We start from the raw sequence: 26,515 nt of genomic DNA, 5'->3' as shown, positions 1-26,515 counted from the left end.
ACAGTGATTACTCTAATGAGTCGGATAAACCAGAAAGTGACTTATCTGGAATAGACGAACTTACTGATAATGTTGAAGAACAAGCCGTGGAAAATAAGAATCTAACAGTTGACGATGATAAAATGTACGTTAATTTGTAATTTGTTTCATGTATAAATTTATTAATGAAATATTAGATAGGTATATTGCATTTTTTACCATTTACATAACATAATTTAATTTTATAATAAGAACATTTTTTATGTATTATGTCTATATAAATTTATTTATAATGTATTAATTATATGTATATAATTAAATATATGTATCCATACATAATGTGTACAAAATGTAGGAAATACATAATAAATAAATATTGGTAAATATTACACTGGATTTAATTTAGGATTATTAAATAAAGTAATATAAATACCTTTGTTATAATTATTCATTTATATTATAAATTTATTCAAAATTTTTATCCTAAGTAAATTTAGTCAAGGCTGGTACACACTTGGGACACACTGCATATTGGTAAATATATTACTTCATACGTTCATTTACTATTCATAATATAATTTAATTAAAACAAAAATTAAATACAATTTTAAGCGCATCAAATATGCTGGATGTAAACGTAGTACATGAGCCTCGATTTATTGATTTTTATGTTTTGCATTTTCCTCGCACCCTGACTCTTTCACTTCTTTATTTGCGCATCTCAGAGGCCAAGACACTTTGGTTGACTAGTACATCTAAAAAAACACACAAAATCAATCGCCGCCGCTGGGTGTTCTCAAAAGTACCTCATCGGCATTTTTGGAATCGGAGAGAAGAAATGCAGGGCATGGGAGGGGGATCGGACTAGGGATGGGAATTCTAGTTACTTGGGGTGAACTAGTTCCTGAAGCGGAATAGTTCATTGAACTAGTTCTTTAGTTCACATTAGTTCACCACCAATACCGTCAATATCATATGCTATATATACGTCGAAAAACCATTACCGCCGCTGCTTGTTGAGGGTTCTAAAAAATATCTATGGTCTTAAGCACGCTTAAAAGTTACCATCTCTAGTACCATTACTTAAAATCATTATTAATTTGAGTTTTTTCGGAATGTAAATGCTTGGAAGTTGTTAAATTCTCTGTGTCAGGAGTAGTAATTGGAACGGTGGACTGCATTCTTTTCATATGCCTATTTAAGTTCCCGAGCGAACCTCCGGAGATCGAAAAAGAATGCTTACAGTAGCTACATTTCGGTCTATTATTATCATCGGTTAAAACCTCAAAGTGCATCCACACATCACTACGCTTTTTTGACATTTTGAATATAAATATAAGAAAAATAGGTCAATTGATATTGTATCACAGTCCAGACAACACTATTCACTATTTTCGTGACCCAGAAAAATATTTAAAAAAATAAACTTCTTGAAAAGGTTATTTACTTGTAAAATTTTGAAAAGCGAACAGACGAGAATTTACATAATTTCTTTCTTACACCCATAGCATTAGAAGAACTACGCAGCACAATAAAAGACATTAAAAACAAATCTTCATCTGGGGCTGATGGTCTAACGCTCAAAATGTTTTCAAATCTCCCGGATATCACTTTAAACCATCTTACCAACTTGATTAATATGTCTCTTCAAATTGGAATCTTTCCAAGCTGCCTTAAGACGGCAATTATTATTCCTTTACATAAAGGGGGCGAGAAGGATCAATGTTCGAACTATCGCCCAATTGCACTTCTCCCAACATTATCGAAGATTATTGAAAGACTGGTAAAGAAACGACTTTTATCCTTTTTGTTTAAATATAAAATTATAACCCCGCATCAGTTCGGATTCTTAAGTAACAAGTGCACCAATGATGCTATGTTGTCCCTCTTTAATAATATATACTCCAGCCTAAACAGCCATCTCTCTACAGCAACAATTTTCTGTGATTTCTCTAAAGCTTTCGACTGTGTAAACCATAATATCCTAATTAATAAATTGCAGCACTATGGAATTAGAGGAACACCTCTCGAGTGGTTCATGTCATACCTGAACAACAGGAATCAGTTTGTTAGGGTTGATTCGATGACGTCTTCGAGCAAGCCAATAGAATGCGGGGTACCTCAGGGCTCAGTTCTAGGCCCTATTTTGTTTCTTCTATTTATAAATGATATTGCTAATCTGGACATAAATGGTAAAATTTGTCTCTTTGCGGACGATACTAGTTTTTCTTGGAGCAACTTAAATATGGTGGCTCTTCGTAGAACCATATCTCGTGACCTAGTCACCATTAAATCGTGGTGCGATTCAAATCTCTTGTGCCTTAACGTCTCAAAAACTAGAGTATTATCATTTAGCGGTGCGTTGCAACCTTTTGTAATTAATAACAACAGAATGGAGGTCGTTGATTCCGTAAAGTTCTTGGGACTGATGGTAGACAACTCTTTAAAATGGGATATCCACATCGATTACTTATCCAAAAAATTAAGTTATGCATGTTTTGCTCTAAGATCAGTATCCAGGGAGCTAAGTTTGGCAACGGCTATAACAGTTTATTATGCCCTGTTTGAGTCGCACCTCCGATATGCCCTTCCGTTTTGGGGTACGTGTGGTGCGACTCAATTTGAACGCATATTTAAGCTACAAAAGAGAGCTATACGCTATTCATTAAGACTAAATTACAGAACTCACTGCCAGGAATATTTAAAAAAATTTAAAATACTAACTCTTCCTTCCTTATTTATATTTGAATCCGTCTGCCTAATCCGCAAGCACTTATCAGATATGTCAGAAAGGCCATCTCACAATTATCCTCTTAGAAACGCAGAGTACGATCTTTATCTACCAACCCCACGATCAGAACTAGTTAAACGATCCATTCTTTACAAAGCAAAAAAAATGCACAATCATCTCCCATTTGAAATCAAATCAATAACAACTTTTTCCAAATTTCGGAAAGCTCTGAAATCATACTTGCTGGAGAGAGCCTTATACACAGTAAACGACTTTTTTTAATTTTTTAATAATTAATGTTATGTAATTTTAAGCACGCGCTTCCTAAACACTGGTAAATTTGTTTATGTTGTTATGATAATGTACATAAATAATATTCGTATACTATATAAACAAATTAGTAGTTTGCTAATAATGTTTTTGTAAACAACTGCCTTTTGCCGACTTTGTATACAAGTGAATGTATATATATTTTATAGATTTTAAGGAAATGTGACCTAAACAATTTATAAAATTGTTAAGTTTTTTGTATGTTTTGTTGTATTTTTTATTTTTATATATTTGTATTTTTTGTTTTGTCTTTGTGTATATTTTGTTTGTATGATTTATTTAAATAATAGCTTTGTCAACAAAATTTTAAATTTTATGATAATAAAGCATTGATTGATTGACGGTGTATATTGTCAGTATTGCCTGTCTATTGAATAGCGTACGTGTAAATAAAAAATTAAATAAAATAATATTTTAATAAGTTTATAATATTTTTGCCAACGTCATCATAGTTAATAGGATTTTTTTCACGTCCAAGAAATTCAAATATCCAATGACCTATATAAATTTTTATACAGGTATCAAATTCCTCATAAAAATAAACTTTTTATAAACGTTCGCATCTATCTGTCACCTCGGTTGGCTGAGTTGGCTTGATTCGGTCCCGTTTTGTACCTTGGAACTTGGAAGAGCAAATCAAATAATTCCCGTGAACTAGTCATTTAAGAAATGGGAACTTGTTTATTTCGTTCCGGGTAAGGAATAGTTCATTGGAACTAGTTCGTTCACGAACTACACAGCTCTAGACCGGACACTTGAACGACAGATGTTTGGGGAGATCACGTATCGACCGGGGTGCGATTTAGACGTAGTATTAATTAATTAAAATTAAATTAAAATAAGTATGATTTGCAACTTATTATAATCCGGTGCCTTTTGTAACATTTTAAGCATTATACGTGTTGATGTAAGAGTCCCGTGTTTGATTTATTAGCTCTGACGAACATTTATAAGACCAGTGGCATAATTCTTGTGTTGACTGTGTCTAACACTAAAGTTTATTTTTTAATCAGGCAGAGCTGGATATGCCAAGCGGTCAAATATCAACCACAAAATCTTATGTCATTTTTACGTATAAATTCGCTCATCCTGGGACGCACTGTAGATAGTAAGTTTCATATTACGATTATAAATTAAATCACGAAGAAAACCAATACTCTTTATGATCATCAACTTAAACAATAAAACTGTAACCTTTTTCAAAAATGTTAGAATTTAGTTGTTAGAATAGTTCTATATGCGATAAAACTTTAATAACTCTCGTGACTTAGGTATAATATATTAAAAAAGATTAAATAGGAGATATTGAAAAAGAAATGTTGAAAATAAAAAGATATTTTTTTTTTAAATGAAATGTAAGGAAAACAATTAAAATAAAATTACAGGTATTTAATAAAAAATAAAAAAATAAAAATTTAAGAAAAATTACTTTTAATGAATCTTGAATTATTCCTGAGGTCGGCTAATTTTGAGTCAGCAGTGACTAACAGCGTTCTTATTAATTTAAGAATTAATTAATTAAAAACATTGAGATTATCAGAAGCGTTCTGAAAAGATAAGATAGGAAACCGAAAACCGTTTTTTTCTAAGTTGAATAGATTTAGAAGTACAGCCTCTTAATGTAAAATAAAAGTCGATTTTCAACTATTTTTGTTTTAAAAACTGTTAAACAAAACATGACGTATTATACCTCAAACTTCTTTCATTTTTGCGTAAAACCTAAAAATAAAATAATATACAGAGTGCTCTATTTAAAAAAAAAAACATAACTTTGATATGTTTCTGCACTTTGAAACACTCTGTATATCAAGAAACTAAATTTAAAAGATCTTCTGGAATGCCTCCTCCGACGCTAGTTTGATTTTTTCTTCGACGAAAAAAGCAGACGACTACCACGGAAATATGGATGCCGATATTTTTGAACATTGGTTTGAAGAAAAACTCCTCAAACAGTTGGAAAATCCTTCTATTATAGCCTTGGACACGCTTCATACCATTCTAGAGTAGGAGAGAAATTTCCCACTAGCAGTTGGAAGAAAGAGGAAATAAAAACGTGACTAGAGCAAAAAAATATTGCTCGTGACGATATATTTTTAAAGGCTGATTTGCTGCAAAGATGTAAAACGTACAGGTATAATAAGAAGTACGTGATCGATGAGATGGCTCTCAAATATGGGCATGAAGTCCTGCGATTACCGTCCTACCACTGCCAATATAATCCAACTGAGTTGATTTGGGGCATAAAAATTATTATGATAAGCACGCCTTCAAAACAAACGATGAAGCCAGTGTCCTTAATTTATGGAAAGATTCCTTACATTAAATAAAGGGAGAAACATGGAGAAAATCAATAAACGATACAGAAAAAAGTTATAGCTGAAAACTATCAAACCGAGCAAGTGATTATTTCGATATTGGCATATCTTCAAAATCAGACTAAACTTAATTTAATGAATTTAATTTCAGACTAAACTTCCTTTAATGTTTATAATTTTCACGCTTTTTTTTAATACAATAAGTCTTTTTAGCCTATTTAGGTCTTTTTTTATTAATTTAGCAGAAAATAAAATATTATTACTTACACCCATAGATATAAATACTAATACCCATCAAATTAAAAAATTGTTTGAGATCCGCTGGTTTCTTAACCAGGGAACTTTTATTACTTATGTATTGGGGTAAAGCGTGCCGACTATATTACCTAAAGATATCAATGATATTTGAGAAAATCAGAACGAACCGCGCAGAATGAGTGATAGATATCATCTAAAAAAACATTTCTCAATTAACTCACCCTGACTTTCCATCGTAGCATACTGTTGCATCAAATAGGCCTCGTGCGGAAAATTAACCGGCTGATAACTAGCCACGGGGCTCATCGCCCTGTTACTCGGCATATAAATCGGCTCCTCCATGTGCATCTGCTTCTGTTTCTTCTTATTTTTTAATGTGGTCGGTGCGGGAATGATCATCGGTACCATCGGGGGCGGTATCGGCCGTGCGGGAATCAGCATTTTGCCCCGGGGGCGGTGCGAGAACGTGTTGCCGTGGTGTTTGAAAAATTTCGGATTCGGTAATGTGCCTTGATGAAAAGGTCCAGGTGGGGGCGGACCCACTATGTAAATGGGTTGTGGCGGTCCTGGGGGCATGCCTAGTTGCGGCGGCATGCTGTGCTGACGTGGCTTCATTAGAGTGCCTGAGACACTATTTGCCTGCAATTAAATTAAATTTCTTTTATCCGTAGTAGATATACAGTGTTTTATTTCCAAATTTTTTCTTATTGTTTTATTAGTAAAAGAAAATGTCTTTGACGAACTGATAAACCCACCCCTAAACGTGTACTAAAAAAATAAGAAAAATTAATTTAGGTTTGAGTCATTAGGTAACTTTTAAAAAGTGACCCGTTAACGTGTGACGTTACCATTTTTGTGAAATAAATGCTTTGTACGGTAGTCGTTTAGTTTTTGACAATGCTTATATTTGACACCACGAGCGGTCTGTAGCGGTTTTAGCATGTCCGGATAAATTATCAAAATACCAACAAAAAAGGAATTTCTAAATAAATTCTTCGTAAAAAAAACACGCATCATGAAAAACCTATTTTTTTCAGACGTTGAAAAGTTTACAAGTTTTATTCGTGCCTCTTTAAATTTTTTTAAAAAGAGAAAAAAAAATTACAATTTTCATCTTGGAGGCTCTAAAAAATGGACCTAGCGTTAATTTTCCGGATTTTCCTTAACAGGATTTGAAAAAACATTTGATTAACTTGCGGCTGATAAAAGGTAAAAGTAAAGGCTTTTTGACAAATGTAGTTTTAGAAAAATTTTAGGCTTATTGATCAGAACTACTTTAACATTATAAAAAAAAAACATTAACCGCAAATATCTCAAAGGGTTGGGTAAAGAATTAAAAGAAAATTTGTTAAGTTTGGTCAAAAGAAGTTAAATTTTAAATATTGCTGGATAAACTTGGGTTCCATATATATACTTTTCGTATGTAATTGAACTGATTAAAAACGCGAACCATCAATTTATTGCGATCATCAATTATACCTGAGCCTCAGATGGGTTTTCGTGCCAAAAAGTGGGCCAAAAGTCCATTTTCTGAGTTTCTACCGCATCTCACCTCTCTAATATGCCTTGGATCATCTTGAAATGTTACTTTCCGTATGTAATTGAACCAATTAAAGACGTGAACCATCAATTCATTGCGATCGTCAATGATTCCTGAGTGTCAGATCTGTTTTCGTGCCAAAAAGTGGGTCAAAAGTCCATTTTTTGAGTTTCTACCGCATCTCACCTCTCTAATATGCCTTGGATCATCTTGAAATGTTACTTTCCGTATGTAATTGAACCAATTAAAGACGTAAATCATCAATTCATTGCGATCGTCAATGATTCCTGAGTGTCAGATCTGTTTTCGTGCCAAAAAGTGGGTGAAAAGTCAATTTTTTGAGTTTCTACCGCATCTCACCTCTCTAATATGCCTTGGATCATCTTGAAATGTTATTTTCCATATGTAATTAAACCGATAAAAGACGTAAACCATCAATTTATTGTGATCGTCAATGATTCCTGGGTGTCAGATCCGTTTTCATGCCAAAAAGTGGGTGAAAAGTCCACTTTTTTAGTTTCTAGCGCATCTCACCTCTTTAATATGCCATATAAAGACGTGAACCGTTAATTCATTCCGATCGTCAATGATTCCTAAGTCTCAGATGGGTTTTCATGCCAAAAAGTGGGCCAAAAGTTAATTTTTGGAGTTTCTACCGCATCTCATCTCTCCAATATGCATTGGATCATCTTGAAATGTCACTTTCCGTAAGTAATTGAACCAATTAAAAACGTGAACCATCAATTCATTATGATCGTCAATGATTCCTGGGTGTCAGATCCGTTTTCATGTCAAAAAGTGGGTCAAAAATCAATTTTTTGAGATTTTACCGCATGTCATTTCTCTAATATGTCTTGGATCATCTTGAAATGTTACTCTCCGTATGTAATTGAACCAATTAAAGACATGAACCATTAATTCATTACGATCGTCAATGATTCCTGGGTGTCAGATCAGTTTTCTTGCCAAAAAGTGGGTGAAAAGTCAATTTTTTGAGTTTCTTCCACATCTCAAAAAAGGTGCCAGGGATGAAGTAATAAATTATCGACCAGTTACTATACTAAACTCTGTATCTAAAGTGTTTAAAATTGTATTGTTTGATAGACTATATGACGAAGTAAAATATAGTATATCGGAAAATCAACATGGTTTTTTACCAAAAAAAGTCAACATTGACTAACCTAATAACATTTTGCCAGTATGTATAAGAAAAAGCAAGTTGATACTGATATGGATAAGGCTTTTGACAGAGTGAAACATATAGTCACATAGTAAAATCTCTCTATAAAAGTAATGTTACAAATGTTTCTTATTTAACCGATAGGCAGCAATATGTTGAAGTCAGGGGTGCAAAGTCTAATATTTATATTTATAGCAGTACCTCTGCGGTTCCCCAAGGTTCCAATTTGGGACCCCTTTTGTTTTTAATTGCTATAAATGCCATATTGTATGCTACAGATAATTCAAGGGCCCTATGTTTTGCTGATAACTTTAAAATGTATATGGAAATTAGTACACTAGAGGATTGTCAAATTTTGCAAAGAAATTTACAAAGTATTGTAGACTGGTGTAACTTAAATGATTTTAGTTTTAATGAAAAAAAGTGTTGTTCTATGATTAACTCTTATAATAAAAATATGTTTAAATATGAGTAATGCATTAATGGTACACCAGTACAAGACCGTAAGCATGAGAAAGACTCGGGTATTATTGTAGACAGTAATTTGACTTTTACAGACAACATTGTTGAGTTTGTAAATAAAGCGCATAGAACAATGGGATTTATGTCATATCAGGTCTACCAAGGGTTTTAGTGTTGAGTTTTATTGTTGAGTGTAAAATTGTTTGACAGTCTGGTGTTGCCAGTATTGGAGTATGGTAGCATTATATGGTCACCACAATATGAAGTGTGAATTTCTGAAATACATGTATTTCAAAAAGTATGGATATTATCCAAGTCAGGGCTATAACCATTTATTGTTATTGTAGGAATTTAATAGGCTCTCCCTGGAAAATAGACACGAAAAAATTTGCCTTGTATATATATATAAAATCTTAACAAATAAAACTAACTCTTCAGAAATACTTTCAATGCTTCCATTTTTTGTCAATGCTGGGAACACTAGACAAAGCAAGACTTTAAATATAGATTTTGCAAGGACAAATATTTTTAAAGGCTCACCAATATATACAATGTGCAATTATTATTTTATTCTTTATTGGAGAATTCTTCACGAACATTTCGGAAAGTGACAACATCAATATTGCTACATGCATCAATTATTCTTTGACGTAAATCGAAGATAGATTCCGGTCGGGTGTCGTAGACTTTTTGTTTCAAGTAGCCCCATAAAAAAAGTCTAAAGATGTAAGATTGGGCGATCTGGCTGGCCATTCGGTAGGCCCTCGACGACCGTTTTGCTAAAGTGCTAGGAAGTCATCTTCTTGAAAAACTATTTTCAACTGAAATTCATGAGGATTGTCTTCAATAACCTCAAGGATCAATTGTTCTACTGCATTTTAAAATATGTTTAAGTAAACTTTTCCTGTCAAATTTCAATTCAAACTCTACAAACAACAACACACCTGCAAACAAATTATACCTCAACAGGTGTAGTAAAGAAAAAATAAGATTTTAAAAGGCTGCCATTTTGCTGACCTAATATTCTAGGACCATAAAGCATGTTTGCTTTATTAATTGAAAGTTATAATTATTCTATAACTGACTATTTTATTATTGGATTCTTTTGTTGGACAATTAAAGTATATTTATTGATATCATTATTATTATAGAAACAGAAGGTATTTCATAAAAGGCAAAGATCTAAATAGTAACATCAAAATCACTTGACGCTCAGACCTTTTAGACCTTCATTTCCTAAAACATCTTTTTACCTTTCCATTCATAAGCGGATGATACAAATCCTCCCGGGAACCAGCCAGAGACTTGGACTGCACTTTATTCTTCTTCTTCTTTTCTTTAGCTGGAGGCGGAGGCACTGCAACGGGCTGCGCCACTTGTCTGGGCCTCGACGGTCTGCTTAAAGTCGACGGCGAGTAGAGATCGTAAATTCCGTCCAGGTTATCTTGGCTGCCAGCCCAAACCTAATAATTTAATAAATTAATTTAAATACTGCAATAGATTTTGTTAATAAAACAATAATTCTTAACCTTATGATTTTCGTCTCCGTTGTATATGCTTACATCATCTTTGCCATTGCCTATGGTGTTGATGGTCATGGTGGAGCCTGATTGGGATCTACTCATCTTCCATTCATCAATCTGGAATGAATAAAGAATGCGGTAATTGTCTGTGTTACTTTGAAAGGAAGGCCAGAACTTGAGACCGTTACATCAATTTGAGCAAGAAACTACAGAATATGTTAAATTTAACTCAAAATGTCGTATTTTGAGAATATATTGTGAACCTGCAAATTTCCTTGATCTTAACATAACTTTTCTAACTTCAATAGGATCTGTTTTTCATTTTGTGAAACAATAAATTACGGTTTAATTGAAAGAAACTTTTCTTCAGAGTACAGTTGTAGCAGTACATACCTTACATCTCCATATTTTCTTATAAATATTAGAAGATATTTTAATAACTGACGCAAGAGATGGAGGTTCTATTTTTAAGCTCTCGAGGTTGCCAGTTCAAGGAGATACAAAGGTATTTCAATCTAGAGATGACTTATAAACATTGTAACGCTTTTATTTATTTTGGTCGCTTTTATAGTGTAATAATTTAATATTGTATAAGAATGTACTGATAGCGACATCTAGTGTAAAGTCGGTTAACCACCTTGTAAAAAAATAAGAACTCCTAGATGGCATTAGCTATTCTTCGCTTTAAATTTTAAGCATTTTATTGGAATCAAGTTGTTTTTATCTCTCTTTCTCTCTAAATAACGTGATTTTTCTATCTATCCGCCTTTGTCATCAACAGAAATCTAAAATAAAAGTGGCTACAACATCGTTGAAAAGTGCATATTATACCATAAATTACTGGAAAAAAAGCATTAAATAACTATCAGTTTTTCGTAATTATCATAAAAATATAGAATAAAGCATTTATTTGAAATTATGGTGTTTTACATCACACTAATGGAAAAACAAAGATAAGACCAAGATAACTTTTGACATTTAATACTTGAAACGAAAATATGTATATTAACTTAACACTAGTTTGGTATAATAATACACTATAATGTGGAAAGATAACTTTGGCATTTTGGAAACATTTATATCGAGGATATAAAATCTGCTTTAATCTACGCAGTTCAATCTAGTTTGGTCCAAATAGGTACTCAAAGTCCAGAGTCTAATGTAAGATTGATTATACTTAAGCTTAACTTAATCAGTTGTTTCCTGTCAAATTTTTCTTATTATTATTAATGAATGAGTTTTTGTCTGTTATTTAGTGCAGAAGAGACTATTGCAGAGTAAATTCAAGTGGGATTTAAATAGTCTATATAAACGTAGTTGGTCCAAATTAAATACTTATATTTTTTGCTTTATTGTTTGCATTATCTTTTAAAAATTAATTGCTAATATTTTCAATAATAATGTGTAGATTATAAATAAGCGAACCCTATTATTTAATAACTTCAATATAAGCGTAACGTAATAATTTCTGATTATTTTATGATTTAATGAATAAAAACAATAATATGAGGCGGTTTTACTAGAAATTACCGAATTAAAAGAAATGCACACGAACGGTTTTAAAATGCAAACAATCATGTTTGCTTAGATATTTTAAGAACCAACATAAATCAATATAAGTACCGTTTAGTTAAACAACTTAAGGTAGTTGAAATGTGGAGTATGTACTCACCTTATCTTTACTGGTAAGTCTTTCAGAAGCCAAGGTACCGTAGATACTTCCGGCTGTGTCTACTTGCTTTGCATAACTGGAATCTGCGTAGGCGTGAAAACAGCAACGAACCTGAAATTTATTTAATAAGAAATTTGCCTAAGAGTTACTTAACCCTAATTAAAGGATAGGTATGTTTATACAAGACTGCATCTCAATATGTATATGCAAGAAGAATGAATTAGCATATTACGTTGTTTTAGTCAACTATAGGTCATTCAATTGGATAAATGGTGCATTTTAAACGAGACTAATTAAAGAAAGAAGGCTCTTCAGTCCCTGTAACTGAGTTCAGTAAAACTTATTTTACGTTTCTTAGTATGGATTAGAAACAGGTCAACAGTTATCAATCCAAACTTACCAGAGGTGTTTTACCAGGGTAGCATTGTTAATCAATCAATTATAATACTCTAAAGAAATATTCAGAATTAGTATTTATACTACTTTCTGAGCTAAACTTGACAGTTATAATATCCACTTATTTTTACTGATCATCAAAAGTTTAAATCACTAAAGCTTAACTTCTCGTTACCATTTAAGGTAAGTCCCAGTCAAGTCTCTGAAGTCAAATGAAACTTTATGGTTGTATGACATTAACATGTTTTTAACAAAGCCAATACGAAAAAACTGATAAAATTATAAGTGATAGCAAATACGAAATTACATGCAAATACAAAATCTGCTAGCTGAGCCAAAGAGACAATATCTATTAAAGTAGAAATTACGACTGTACTTTTGTACGAAAAAAATACAGCATTATCTCAAAATGTTTCTTTTAAAAATTCCTAACTTATAGGAAGAACTTAACTAGAAGAGCATTGGATATGTCCTCATAATAGATTGAACTGTCTTAGCAATATTAAGGAAGGCCTAGAAGCATCTAACTCCTGCTTGGATAACACGTAATGCTTTTCATGAACCTTGTTTTGTATCTACAAATCATGCAAGCATGGAATAGCTAAAACTCCTCTTTGGTAAAGAAGAGCTGGCATTAATTAGTCAAACTAAACAATTTAAATCTAAATCTTAAGTGATGTCTAGAATTACTTTAGAAAGAAAGAGAAAACTCTCTTGTCCGGTGGTTTTAACATTTAACTAATTTTTCGAAAATTAATTTTTAAAAAATGAGTGCAAATTTAGATGCTAATATTAGATATTTTATTACAAATTTAGATCAATAAAAAAGATCAGAAATCTTGTTTACAAAAGATTCAATGTCAGTAAATTCGAGTTCCATCAATTTAAATTGCCTTGCAATTATCTTAAGTAGGTAATCTAGGTCCAGAACATGCTAAAATATTGGTGTCATCAGCAAATACACATTGGAAGATTACCAGATCATTTATATAAAGAGGGGTATAGGAGTGAACCCAAAACCGAACCCTATGGAACAGTTTTACCCTCGACCAAACAGCAATAATGAGATCTAGGTTTGATAAACACAGTGAAACCATAAAATCTCTGAAACTATAGTCGTTAAGTTTGCAGAACAGAACCAAATGAATTGTTAAGGCGGGAACAGACTAAGCAAACTTTGTTGAGCGACAGTGACAGCAGACATTGCTTAACAGTTGCGCAACTGTTGACAAAGTGGTGTCTGATGTTTGCTTCTGTGGCGGTACATCAAAGGAAACGTTGACCAACGGTGCGTCAACAGTTTCGCCGGTGTTCACATGCGCAGACTTGTCAATACGCGTTTAGTTTAATTCAGGCATTCGAGAGCGGTACATCAGTAAATTAACGTTTATTTTATTTGAAAATGTAGACGCGATGGGTCAGAAGAACAAGTTCTAAATTTGATAGAGCTAATAAGGAAACATTCAAATATGTAGAATCCCGAAAATAACCCTTAAAACAAAAAAAATAAATGAACTGATGCATTTAATGTTAATAGTGACCGTTCTAGAATTATCCCGAGAAGAAATTGGGAGAAAAGGAAAGTTCTACAAACCTAGTTTAGGCGGGCAATGTGCAAAAAGTGTCACAAAATCTGGCCAAGGAACAAATAAACTATACGTGTTCCGTTGGTTTGGATATAAATATTTAATATTTTTTTAAGGCAAGAATACATCAAAACATACAAAAGAATTAAGAACAAGTAAGTAAACTTTTTATTTTTTTTAATGATTATTTTATTCCAATCTGTCTTGTCGAGGTCATCCGGACAGAGTGGACCTGTTCAGTTTACAAGGTACTTTATGTTTGTCAAAATCTAGGTCATGTTTCCAACAATTTCATCAAAGACTAAGAATTTAAAATAAGGGTAATATTCTTTTTAGTTCAGGCAAAAATAACTTTTAGACTTAGAGGTTCAACATAATAAGGCACAGTGGTACAAAATTAGTATTACTTTTCTGAATAGACGTGTTTAAATAAAAAATCATATGACTTAATTTTTTTCCGTGTAGCAAAGGTAAAAAATAACGGTATTTTGCTGTGCCTCTAAGCATTAAGAGTTCTGGAAGGATTTTATTATTTTAAAATCTGTATATATATTTTTTTTATTTAAATATTCAATCAATATTCGTGTTTTTTATCATAATCGAATATCGAAAGGTAAACGCCGATATGAACATCGGTGGCTGAAACATCGAACATCGATAAACGTCGCCCAGAACTACAGTGAATACACAACTCAGCATAGGCGTTGAACGTCCTGAGATTCTAGGGTTTATGAATGATACATAAAATAATGATAATTTTCAAAATGGGCGCTTTTCAGAATTCACCGGTGGATACACCGGCAATAACCGAGGCGTTTCAGAATTAACCCGATACAAAAAAGCCCACGTTTCAAAATTAACCGGTGAAATCAGCTGGATGCAACCGAAGAGGTATCGGATTAACCGGGATTTTAAGGTGGAATCTCGGTCAAACAGATTCTTCCTAGGATTCCGAACCTAGTTTTGCATTTTTACGACTTTTGTTGCTCAATTTTCATTTAACTTTATTTTGATGGTATTTTGATAATAGTGGCAGAATAACTTTAGTGCGCTTTTTTTAAATTTTGCTTGTTTATTGGTGCCGACTAAAAAAGCCACAAACTGATAACCGAACGGCAAACTGATATCTACAGAATTTTTTTTTCTTGATTAACGGGTTAATTCAACCGGTTAATTAATGGTGAATTCTGAAAAGTGCCCATACAAATCCAGATTCACTGGTATGAAGGTTGAATGTGGCGGGACGGAATAGTCTGCCACCCAAGATGGCCGATTGATTCTGATTGACTAAAGTTTTGACGTACATCAAATATGACAATAGTGACGGTAATGACATTTTAACTGTCGTATTTGACGATTGTCTTTATTTAAAGTTTTTAAGTAAATTTATAGCTTTTTGAAGTTTTTTTGAGTCATAGGTAGATAAATTATTTTACAAATGTGCCAACATCGAACACATTTCTGGTTCTAATTTTAATTAATTAGTCACTCCTGCCTAGTCAGTTTTAATACTTTGTTTGTACTGTTTGTTAGTACTTCTGTGGTTATTATAGTTTCTTAGTTTTACATGTGTGTAACTAGGTTTTTTTTTATAAAAGTTTTACACTTTTAAATAAATTAATTAGGATTATCAATTTCTTTCTCCTGACTTGTCTTATTCTATTATATCTGTAGTATCAAATGACCAAATAAATCACTAATCAGTAACAACCTTGATAATCGTGTGCGACTTAGATGGGATGCTGGAGTAGAAATGATATTCACATGGAGTAGAAACACCTATTTGTTTAATTTAAAGAAAATGATGACACATCCAGATCGATATATCCTTTTCAAAAACTGATTTCCCTAATTAAGTAAATCCACCTTAAGTTATACACATTTATGGATAACCGTGGTCATTTAGTCAATTTAAAGAAAACAAAAGTGGGTTTATGAACATTTTTTTAAGGACTTTTCTTTTTGTGACCAGGATGACATTGTAAAATAAATTGATCAAGGTAACACTAGCTTAATAATTTATAAATATTTAAAGAATAGACATCAAAAGCCAACTTCTAGAAGACCGAAAAAGTTTTGACAATCTAAAATTATTGAATTATCTCTTAAATATTTTTTAAAATACCTAAGCTAAATTACCTGAGACATTTTGATAGTAAATTCTATGCTTTTTACAGTCCTATTTTATTGTTATTTTCTTAAAGTAAAATTATAGACTAATTATAAAACCCTTTAAAGTATTATTTAGAACCTTAATTGTAACCATAACTACTGTGATAATCAATACTAATATTAATGACTTATGTATTTTGGATCGTTAGGATCAAATACTTATTAGAATAATCCAACCCAATTAAGATACGAGGGCGGGTCAATAAGTCCGTGACTTTTTGAATTTCCCGCCCTTTAATGGAAATGGCAACTCTGCTCCTGTCAACAGAGAACTGTCAGTTGACGCCTGTCAAAATTTGAACAAGATGCGTCATTTAGTTTGTGTTTGACAGCTGTTGATAGCAGACTACCACTCGTTTTGAGAAGAAAATGGAAAAAAGTGAATTTCGTGTGCTCATTAAGCATTATTTTTTACGGAAAAAAACCATCACTCAAACCAAGGCTAAGCTTGGTAACTATTATGGGGACTCTGCACCATCCATTTCCATGGTAAAGAAGTGGTTTACTGAATTTCGATGTGGCCGTACAAATACGGAAGATGCCGAACGTTCTGGACGCCCAGTCGAGGTCTCTACATCCAAAACAATCGAAAAAATTCACGATATGGTTTTAGCCGATCGGAGATTGAAAGTGAAAGAGATTGTGGAAGCCATAGGCATCTCACATGGTTCAGTAGTTTCAATTTTGAATGATCATTTGGGTATGAGAAAGCTTTCCGCAAGATGGGTGCCGCGTTTGCTCACAATCGACCACAAACGCAACCGTGTGATAACTTCCTAGGAGTGTTTGGCGTTATTCAACCGCAATATGGACGAATTTTTGCGTCGTTTCGTCACCGGGGACGAAACGTGGATCCACCACAATACGCCGGAGACCAAACAGCAGTCAAAACAGTGGATTTCTCGGGGTGAATCGGCGTCCAAGAAGGCAAAGGTGGGTTTGTCAGCAAATAAAGTCATGGCAAATGTTTTCTGGGATGCACGCGGTATAATCCACATTGGCTATCTTCAAAAGGGGAAAACAATCAATGGAGAATATTATACCAACTTATTGGATAGATTCAATGAGGAACTGAAAGAAAAAAGACCACATTTGACCAAAAAAAAAGTTCTTTTCCACTAGGACAATGCAAGGGTCCACACATGTGCAGTTTCCATGGCAAAAATCCATGAATTAGGTTACGAATTACTTCCTCATCCGCCCTATTCTCCAGATTTAGCCCCCAGTGACTATTTCCTATTCTCAAACTTAAAGAAATGGCTCGGCGGAAAGAGATTTGACTCTAACGACGAAATCATCTCTCAAACAAATACCTATTTTGATGACGAAGGGATAAAAAAATTGGAGAAACGTTGGACTAAGTGTATAGAACTCAAAGGAGACTATGTTGAAAAATAAAATAACTTATTATATAAAAACCTGTCTTTTATCCAAAAAGTCACGGACTTATTGACCCGCCTTCGTATTATATTGTATACACAATATACTGCCCTAATCTGTTTTATTATGTTTCATGTTTCATACTTCCTGGAGACAAGCTTATTGACTTGTGACATCTTAATCCAATTGTGACTAACCAAAAATCAAAAGTTGTGGATATATATTATTTTGTTACAATTGTATCGATGGTTAAAAAACATATATGTTTAATTTTTTATTTAGGTATGTTTGTTACATGTTTCTGATAATGTTTTATACACTTATGGGAACAAAAAAAAAACAGACATTTTTTCTGAAAATCCATAAATTATAAGGATTTTCAGTTAAAATATGCTTTATACCTGTAACAATTCTATTTATTACATAAAAGGTCTTACAGTTTACACTACTTAATTAGAATATATTGTAACTATTTTTATGCATTTTAAAACACTTTGTTAAATTTATTTTAATTCATCTTAAAATAAAATATTTAAAATAAAATTTAGTTTGGTTTTTTTTATTTAAAATTTGCTCCCATACCTATCCTGCCAATGTATAATTCTTGGTAAGTATCTATATCTAAATATCTTAAATGTCCTAAATAAGCAATGTCTTGAGAACCAAATTTAAATTAAATAATATTTTAGTTGATGTGTTAATTCTTGAATAAAGTGATGAGGAATGTTTGAGATGCAATATTAATTTTTTTCCCAACATTTACAATTAACGATTTTAATAAAATGTGCACATTTCTAAACTGATAGACTTATTGTTAATTTTAAAAAAGAATAAAATTCTATTTTAATATATCTCTCATCACTCGTCAGTTAACGCATCAAATTCTGTAATTCTGCAAATTACTTCAAATTGAAATATCACGCAATAGATCAGGCTCAAATTTCCCGTCACACGCCACACAAGATGGTGGTCCCCGTCTTTGTCAATAAAGCTGTCAACGGAATTTCTGTCTGTTCATTGGGCAACACGCGTTTCTCTATATTTGTGTTCTGTGTCCATATTTACATTGTCGTGGTGGAAAAATTTAAAACTTACCAAAGCGTTAGCAGCCACCTCCCGTTTACAAATGAACGCGTGACATTCCAGCACCTTGATCCCAGTGGTTCGCCTTAAAATAGCAGCGAAAAGTGGCGGATGAGTGGGATTGGGCGTCCTGGCAAACGGCGAGTCCAACGGCAGAAATTTTGGTGAAGGTGCATGAAGGGTATTTTTTTCTGGGACTAGAACATATCTAAAAATAAACGAATATTTCAAAAACGGTAAGGAGTTATTTAATTCAACTTTCAACAACGGTTAGTCAGGGTAAGTGCAATTAACTACTTGGCATTCGGTATTGAATAGCACTTGCTTGGATTTTTATTTAAGTTTTTGTATTTAAAAAAAATGAAAATTACGTAAACTAGGTACCAGTTGGAGGTTATCATCGTCATCATCATCATCATCATAATATCGGTTCTCAGAGGAACAGGTTTACAAAGAATCTCGCCGAAGACCAGCCTTACGAAGGCACGAACGTCGACATGTTTAATTCATTAGAAATTCCTCGGGTCGATAATTATTCCGGCATATTTATCGACCCGCGATATCAGGGAGGGACTTTCAAATTACGAACTGCTTTACTGCGATTATTTGTCGATCTGGAGACTTGACCTTTAGCAGCAAGCAACCTTCGCGAAATATCAATTAGTAAACATATGTCGCTTATCTAAAATAAACTAGTGGGATATAATTAGTTACGAAGGACATTTTTTTTAAAATTACGGTCCTGTTAAATCGATGTCAAAACCGATGTACATTCATAAAATGCCTCATGCAACTGGGTCAGCGCTGCGAAAATCACGGTACGTGACTTGTTAACTCGCTGCTAACAAAATGTACAGCTTGTTTGGCAATTAGTTGGCAATAATAAGCCGTCAGGTATTGAGTTTGGTATCGATCGAAATCGACATATTAAATTTCGTGTTCCAAATGAATTTTGGTTAGGGTACTTACAATACAGTGTTAGAGTTATATTCTATATGTTCCATATAAATTACCTTCTTATGGTCAGTTATATGTAAGATTTCTTGGATGTTGGAAGTGAGAAACCTTATTGTCAAACAAAAATAACTTTCAATTTTTAACTACAATAAGGAAATCCTTAAGACGTAAATGTGTCATGTTGAGTTGTTTTGGAAAATGCACAAAAAAAAAATGATTTTGTACGTTAGGAATAAGTTATAGATCAACAATTGAAGAAAATTAATTTTCTACAATTAATTTTTAAAAAACAATACAACTATTAGTAAAAAAATTAGAGGATATCCAAGTCAATATAATTTTTTGAGCAGATAATGTTTTTTAGTCCGACGTTCAATTACCTCACTACTTTTTTTTATTAGTAAAAGGAATATCTACAATTTTTTTTTTTTCAATTTGTCCACCTAGCCATACAGCAATATCAATCTAGTCAATATGCAAATTCATAAAATTTGACTAAGAGTAACGGTTCCAGACATAATTCGATGCAGATACAGGTAAAGCAGAAAATAATCAGCGTCTTAGTATTTTTTCCCCAATGCAGATTTTGCCTATGTAACATAATGCAAGAGACGTTGAATTATATTATGTTTTATTTAACAATATGTCACTATTAATATTCATCCATTAATTTTCTTGAAAAATAAATACAATTTATTGAGTCAAAACCAAAAATACCGCCCAGCCTTTATTATTCCTGCTGTATCAAAAGGGTCATATAAAGGAGAATATTAGTATTGGTTTTATCTAGTAAAATAAAAATGTGGTTTGAAAAATCCGAGTAAAAACCAGTAATTAAATTACAAATAAAATTTAAAAAGAAAAAAGGCACAAGTTAAGTAAGGATTAAAGATATGGTGTGTATTGGGATTGTGTTTCCAAAATAGGAGATATTTCTCGACTTTTCTTTTATATTTCTTTCTTATTCTTCTATATTTTATTTTATAATATAAGGGCAATGACAAGGCACATTATTTTCCTATTAATAGAAATACAAAAAGTGCCCCGATCTTTTCTCTTGGATGCGTGAAACATGCACAAGCCTTATCTATATTTATCAAAATAATCATAAGCCAAATATGACAATTATAGGGGCAGTACAGGTACAGGCAATGATTTCTAAAACCACAGATATAGCCCAGGGAGTAGTTTATATGAGCTCATATAGCTCTAAATATTTGAGAATAGACATAAAAAATAACTTAGTCACATTGGGTATAATGAGATGTAATATTAATAATATAATAATATATAATATAATATTTTGTATAATATGTGATGAGTCTCTGAAAATTAAATATTTTTCTATATGTGGTAGTATTATAATAACTTCAATGAATTAAAACAATCGAAAATAATTATTTAATTTATTTACACGCGTACACTACGAGAACACTCACGCCTACTAAAAATATTTATTTACAACTATTTGAATCTCGCGCCAACTTTCCGAACTTTCCTTCGCTAAACTGAGAACTGACTACTCTCGGCGATGCGGCTCCTTATATACTCGGCAGAATGTTCCGGAAGATTCCTGCTAACTTGCGAGACGTCGTGCAGTGTACCACTTGTGTAACTTCGGAATGACGGAGCATAAACTGGTTTTTCGGTCTAATCAAACAATAAATATTCATCGAAAGGTCATAACATGTGGCCTATCTGTGGCCTTTACATACAGTGCATCCCAAAAGTTATGTCTAAATTCATTTAAAATTCAGGGATGTGTTCGACAAAAAAACGCTCGGATCCTTCGATTTTTATTTCAAGTTGCGCATTTTTGTACGTGAACTTTGTATATACAGGGTTGCTCAAAAATAAATTACGACCATCAACTTCATTTTTTCAAATGAAAGCACCTTTTTTTTATTTTATTTTTGAATTTCGCGTGGAATTCTACGCATGTTTCATGCATCATGTCCTATACCTAAAGTCAACAGTTATCGAAAAAAAGACGATTCATGTAACAAATAAAAAAAGAACAAAAATTTAATTAAAATTGACTTTTAATGATTTTTTCATTATAATTTTTAAGGCTAGTTTTTGACCCCCCTGTATCTTTTTTTTAGCTAAATTTTAAAATAGTCTTTTAAAATGGTCCTTCCTTTATAATAAAACTAAAACTAACCAATAAATAGAGGCTCCTAAAAGAGGCTTATAAACATAGCTTTTCACATAAAATTAAAAATATGTCAAAAACGGTTACACTTAGGTATAGGACATTATACACAAAATATACCTAGAATTTCACGTGGAAGCCAAAAATGTAAAAATACATAGGGTGTTCCATTTAAAATAACGAAGTTGATACCTACTTCCGGCATAACCGGAAACGTCACAACTGTCAAAATATTTTAGTTGTGTGGCCCCCATCGACTGTGCCATGTTGCCAAATTTTCAAAATTTTTAAAAAATTAGTTTACAAAATATCGATCGCGTCTATTCGTCGTGAGACACCCTATATGTCTTACAAGCTTTGAGTCTACGGTTTTTGGGGAATCATGCTTCACAGAACCATGATGTGATAAGAGCTCCGCTCGAATTAAGGTATGCTTTAATATATGACTGCAGCACTTAAGGTAAAAACACATATGCACAATATTTCAAAAATGGAAAAGTTTTATCCTAAATAAACCCCAAATACCAAGTTTTACTGAAATCAGAGTCATAGGAATAAGGTTTTAATTGTCACGTGACTTTAAAAGCCAAAAATTTTCAAAAAATTCATGATTATACCCTAAACCAAACCCAAATACCAATTTTCAGTCAAATCGGCAAATACCAAAAAAGATAGAATAATAATAATACACATTAAATCTCAATTAGATTTTTTTTATCATTAGGACCCACTGTGTTGTAATTTTTGTCTAGCAAAATGCCTTGTATAGACCACTGTGTCGCATGAATATAATAATAATAATACAGGGAAAATTCTAAAACGTCAAAACATTGCCGAACTATCACGGCTAAAAAAAGGCGACTTGGTAAAAGATATGCATATAATCGGATTCTCCAAAGTCTCTTGAATAATTCCAGACCAATTTCAGGAAGTACTGAGCTATTTTAAGCATTTTATCAATGAAATTAGGAAGCAAGTCCGAGCCGATTCAGCCACGTTGACGCCATGTTGTCAAAGCCGCCGTAAAAGTCGGCATTAAAATCGCGCGTAGACGTCAAAATCGACCATTTTCAGACGATGTTTTTGGGTATAAAAAACGGTTTTTACCTTATGATTTGTACATGGAAAAATAGTATAAAGCCTTAGGAACAGATTAACATCAATTCTGGACCAATTCCAATCGGTTTTAATAGTTAAATTTCGATTATAAAAAATGTTTTTTTTCGGCGAAAATCGCCGTTTTCGTTCCCATGGAGACGCGGCCATGGGTGGCTTTGAGGAAAATTCATCAGTGTGTAGGGTGGTTCTTAGCGATTTTTCGTATTTGGACTTTTTTTAAAAAAATTACTTTTAGGGTACTTGTAAAAATAGTGAAAACATAAAATTTTAGTATGTTATAGTAAAATAAATGGCGCATCTGCTCGATTGGATTTAGTTTATCTATCGCATACAGGGTGCGCACAATTAATTTCAAAAGTCAAAAAATGTAAAAAAATTCATAACTCAAAAACGGTTTTACTTAGAACAACGATTGATATTGTAAAACATTTTTCTTATCACATGCTACAAACTGCCTATAAGCCACTATTGGGTTTGGCTCTAGCTGGCGCCACTAAAAAGTTATTAAAGCTGGAAAAAAAAAGTGTGAAAAAGGGTATTTTTGTCCGCGCACTGCTCACCCTGTATAAATGATAGCGTTAAACTTAATACGGTGTTTTATTTGGAAAGCATGAAGATTTAATTAATCTGAACGAAATTTTTTTAAAATTTTGCATCAAAAATTTTACACCGAAAAAACTAAAAAAAATTATTTTTTTGAGGTTTTTCTGATTTTTATGCCAAAAAAATTTTTTTTTTATAAAAAATGTTCTTAATAAAATTTGTAGGTCTCAATAAGACGAGTCATTGTTTCCGGAAAGATACTGTTAAACCGTTAGAGGAGCTAGAAGATCACACATCGTCGCCTTGCATACAAAGGGGCGTAACTCATAATTTGAATTTTTTTGGATTTCGCCCGGAGGTTGACAAATTTGGTGTTTTCTAGCCGCTCTCAAAAGGGCGTAACTCAATATAATTTATTGCCTGGGTTATGCACGCAAACTGTTTAGGCGTATCTCATCAAGTCATTTTAAAACAGCAGACAAAAAGGCGTATCTTAGATACGCAACAATACAATCATACAAACATATGAAACAATCAAGATGGATGTGCTAGTGTTGTGGAGCGATAAAACAAAAAACGTTGTTGCCTCTAATGAACTCGTTATTGTGAATAAAACTGAAAAAAACTTTTAGCGTGGTACAAAAGTTAAAATGTTTTACGGAAAAAAGTGGTATTACGATACAGTGGTACAGTGTGAAAAAGACTCCAGTTTAGAAAGCTCAACAGACAATCTACCATTAGCCCTTGTTCGAGAAATGCTGAAAACGAAAGAAGCAGCTGTTAGTCAAACTTCTTCACGTAAATTAGTTCGTTCCAAAAGATTCGTTAAAAGCTAAAATGTGACAGGAGACAATCAGGAAGTAAGAGAGCCCAATGAACCAAATAGCACATCGTTATTTGGTAGTGATGACTCAGTTACAGATCCAACCTATGTACATTGAAAGGATGCAAGAGAAAAGGCGATAACCAACCTCTGCAGGTTTTGAGAAGATAATAAGTTCGAAACTCATTTTAGGCAATTATGCCGTAAACATAATATGAGTCAACATGAGCCAAGTAAAATATCGCTTTCAGCTCAAAGAGGAACCAATGAAAAAGCACCTTTAGAACCTCAAACTTGCGAAACAAAAAATTGTAAGGAGGAAGTGTGGAGTGCATGCAATCGTTGTCTTATCCTTCTTTGTTGGGATCATTTTCTTGAAGACTCTCCTTGTGAAGAACACTGTCCTGCTTTTGCACATTCTAGCTGCATTGTCTCTCCAGTAGAGCAGAATAGAGAAACATCAATAATTCCGCTCGGAACACCTGAAGAGTATACGATGGACAGATCCAGAAGGGAACCTGAAACAAGAAAGGAGAAAAAGCTGCCAGTCTACAAAACTGCTCAAAATTTAAAAAGATCTGGTCAACCTTACATAATACCAAAAACCATGAATTTGGTTCTAGGAAAATCTCTTCATAATCCTTGCAAAGGAGATAGCTGCAAGAAAACTGGAAAGAGATGTCAAGATTTTACTGTTGAAGATCGGCAGAATGTGTTAGATGCCTATTATAGATTAGCAAATATTCAACTGCAGCGTGAATATATTAACCGATATGTCTGTAGAGAAGATAAAAAACAGAAGACCACAAAGAAAGAAGAATCAAGACGGAGCTTTTTCAATAAATACTTTTTACCTCTAAAAAATAATGCCTGAGTTGCAGTGTGCAAGATATTTTTTTTTAAATACTTTGGCCATTAGCGAGAAAGTTATGCGGAATGCTATATCGAAGTTAGACTCGACAGGTGTAGTTGAGAGAGAAAAACGTGGGGGGCGCCAGCAGTCAATGAAAACAAAAGACGAAATTGTGCGACAGGCGATGAAGAATCACGTAAACAGATTCCCGAGAGTTAAGTCCCTTCATGAATATCTTGATTATCTTCACCCAAACCTAACAATCCCTCTCATGCACAAAATGTATCTAGAAACATGCAACAAAGAAGAAGAAGGTAGTATACACATATCGTCGTATATTTAAAGAGATGAATCTCTCAATCCATCGGCCAAAAAAAGACTTGTGTAGTCTATGTACTACATATCGTGAAGGAAATGCTTCTGAGAAAATGAAACTAGAAGAAAGATACCAATTAAGAACAAAGAAAAATAAAACAAGAAAGTAAAAATAAATCTGTTGATGATAATTCCTTTTTAAGTGCAGTGTTTGATTTACAACAAGTCATTTATTTGCCAAAAACAAACGAAAGTGCCGTGTTTTATAAGAGACGTCTAGCAGCTTACAACTTTACATTATACAATTTGGCATCTAAGGAATGTTTTTGCTATACATGGAGTGAAATTGACAGCAAAAAACTGAGGCTCATCGGAAACATCAACATGTATCCAAAAATTTTTGATGCATTACGATGAAAAAGAGGTTAAATCTGCAGATTTATTTGCCGATTATTGTAGCGGCCAAAACGAAAATTCCATAGTCGCTTTAATGTTACTATATTTTGTAAGAAGCAGCAAGAACATTAGGCAAATTCGTCTTCGATTTTTTCAGCCCTTTCATGGTCAAAGTGAAGGGGACTCAGTCCATAGTGCCATAAGTACTGCCATTTCGCGTTCAGGAAACATATTTGTTCCATCTCAGTTGATTCCGATTTTTAGACTAGCTAAGGCTATGAATCCCTATAATGTAATTCCAATTAATTATTCCGATTTCATAGATGTTAAAGGCTTGTCGAAAGATTTAAGAGTTTTAAGCATACGCCAAGGTGATGACAGAAACCAAATCAACTGGACAGAAATTAAAGTTGAAAAGGAAAGTCCAGATAATATTTTTTTTAAAGTATCTTACTGTGATGAACATTATAGAATCCTCACATTGAAGAGAACAAACATAGATAATTTTTCTCTCGGAAAACTTAACAATGAACGACCAAAGATAACATGTCTAAAATATCAGGACCTAATTTCTTTGTGCAGTGGAGAAACTCTTGTAATTCGAGCATGTGTCATTTTACAGATCTCTTCCACATGAATAAGTCCCTATTTTTATCGTTTTATGTTATAAACAGTTTAGTTTTTTTGTTAGAGTTTTTTACTTTTGGTTTATTATGATATATTTTTTAAGTTAAAAAATTAACAAAA

General features: G+C 32.9%; 1 protein-coding gene across 3 annotated transcripts in view; it reads right to left on the bottom strand.

Annotated features, from left to right (window-relative positions):
* LOC126746763 (uncharacterized) overlaps positions 1-26,515 on the bottom strand; it is a 112,138-nt gene that overhangs the window by 11,337 nt on the left and 74,286 nt on the right. For 2 of the 3 annotated variants that reach the window (XM_050455130.1, XM_050455112.1), the window contains exons 4-8: positions 18,620-18,815; positions 11,991-12,101; positions 10,325-10,435; positions 10,049-10,258; positions 5,835-6,252 (exon numbers count right to left, since the gene is read on the bottom strand). In XM_050455130.1, the coding sequence (XP_050311087.1) occupies positions 5,835-6,252; positions 10,049-10,258; positions 10,325-10,435; positions 11,991-12,101; positions 18,620-18,815 (1,046 nt within the window). The remainder of the gene's footprint in view (positions 1-5,834; positions 6,253-10,048; positions 10,259-10,324; positions 10,436-11,990; positions 12,102-18,619; positions 18,816-26,515) is intronic. The other variant, XM_050455121.1, reaches the window with a different exon arrangement.

Source organism: Anthonomus grandis, chromosome 2, assembly GCF_022605725.1.
Source record: "Anthonomus grandis grandis chromosome 2, icAntGran1.3, whole genome shotgun sequence".
NCBI classification, from domain to species: Eukaryota; Metazoa; Arthropoda; class Insecta; order Coleoptera; family Curculionidae; genus Anthonomus; species Anthonomus grandis.
This window is presented reverse-complemented; position numbering and strand designations above follow the sequence as displayed.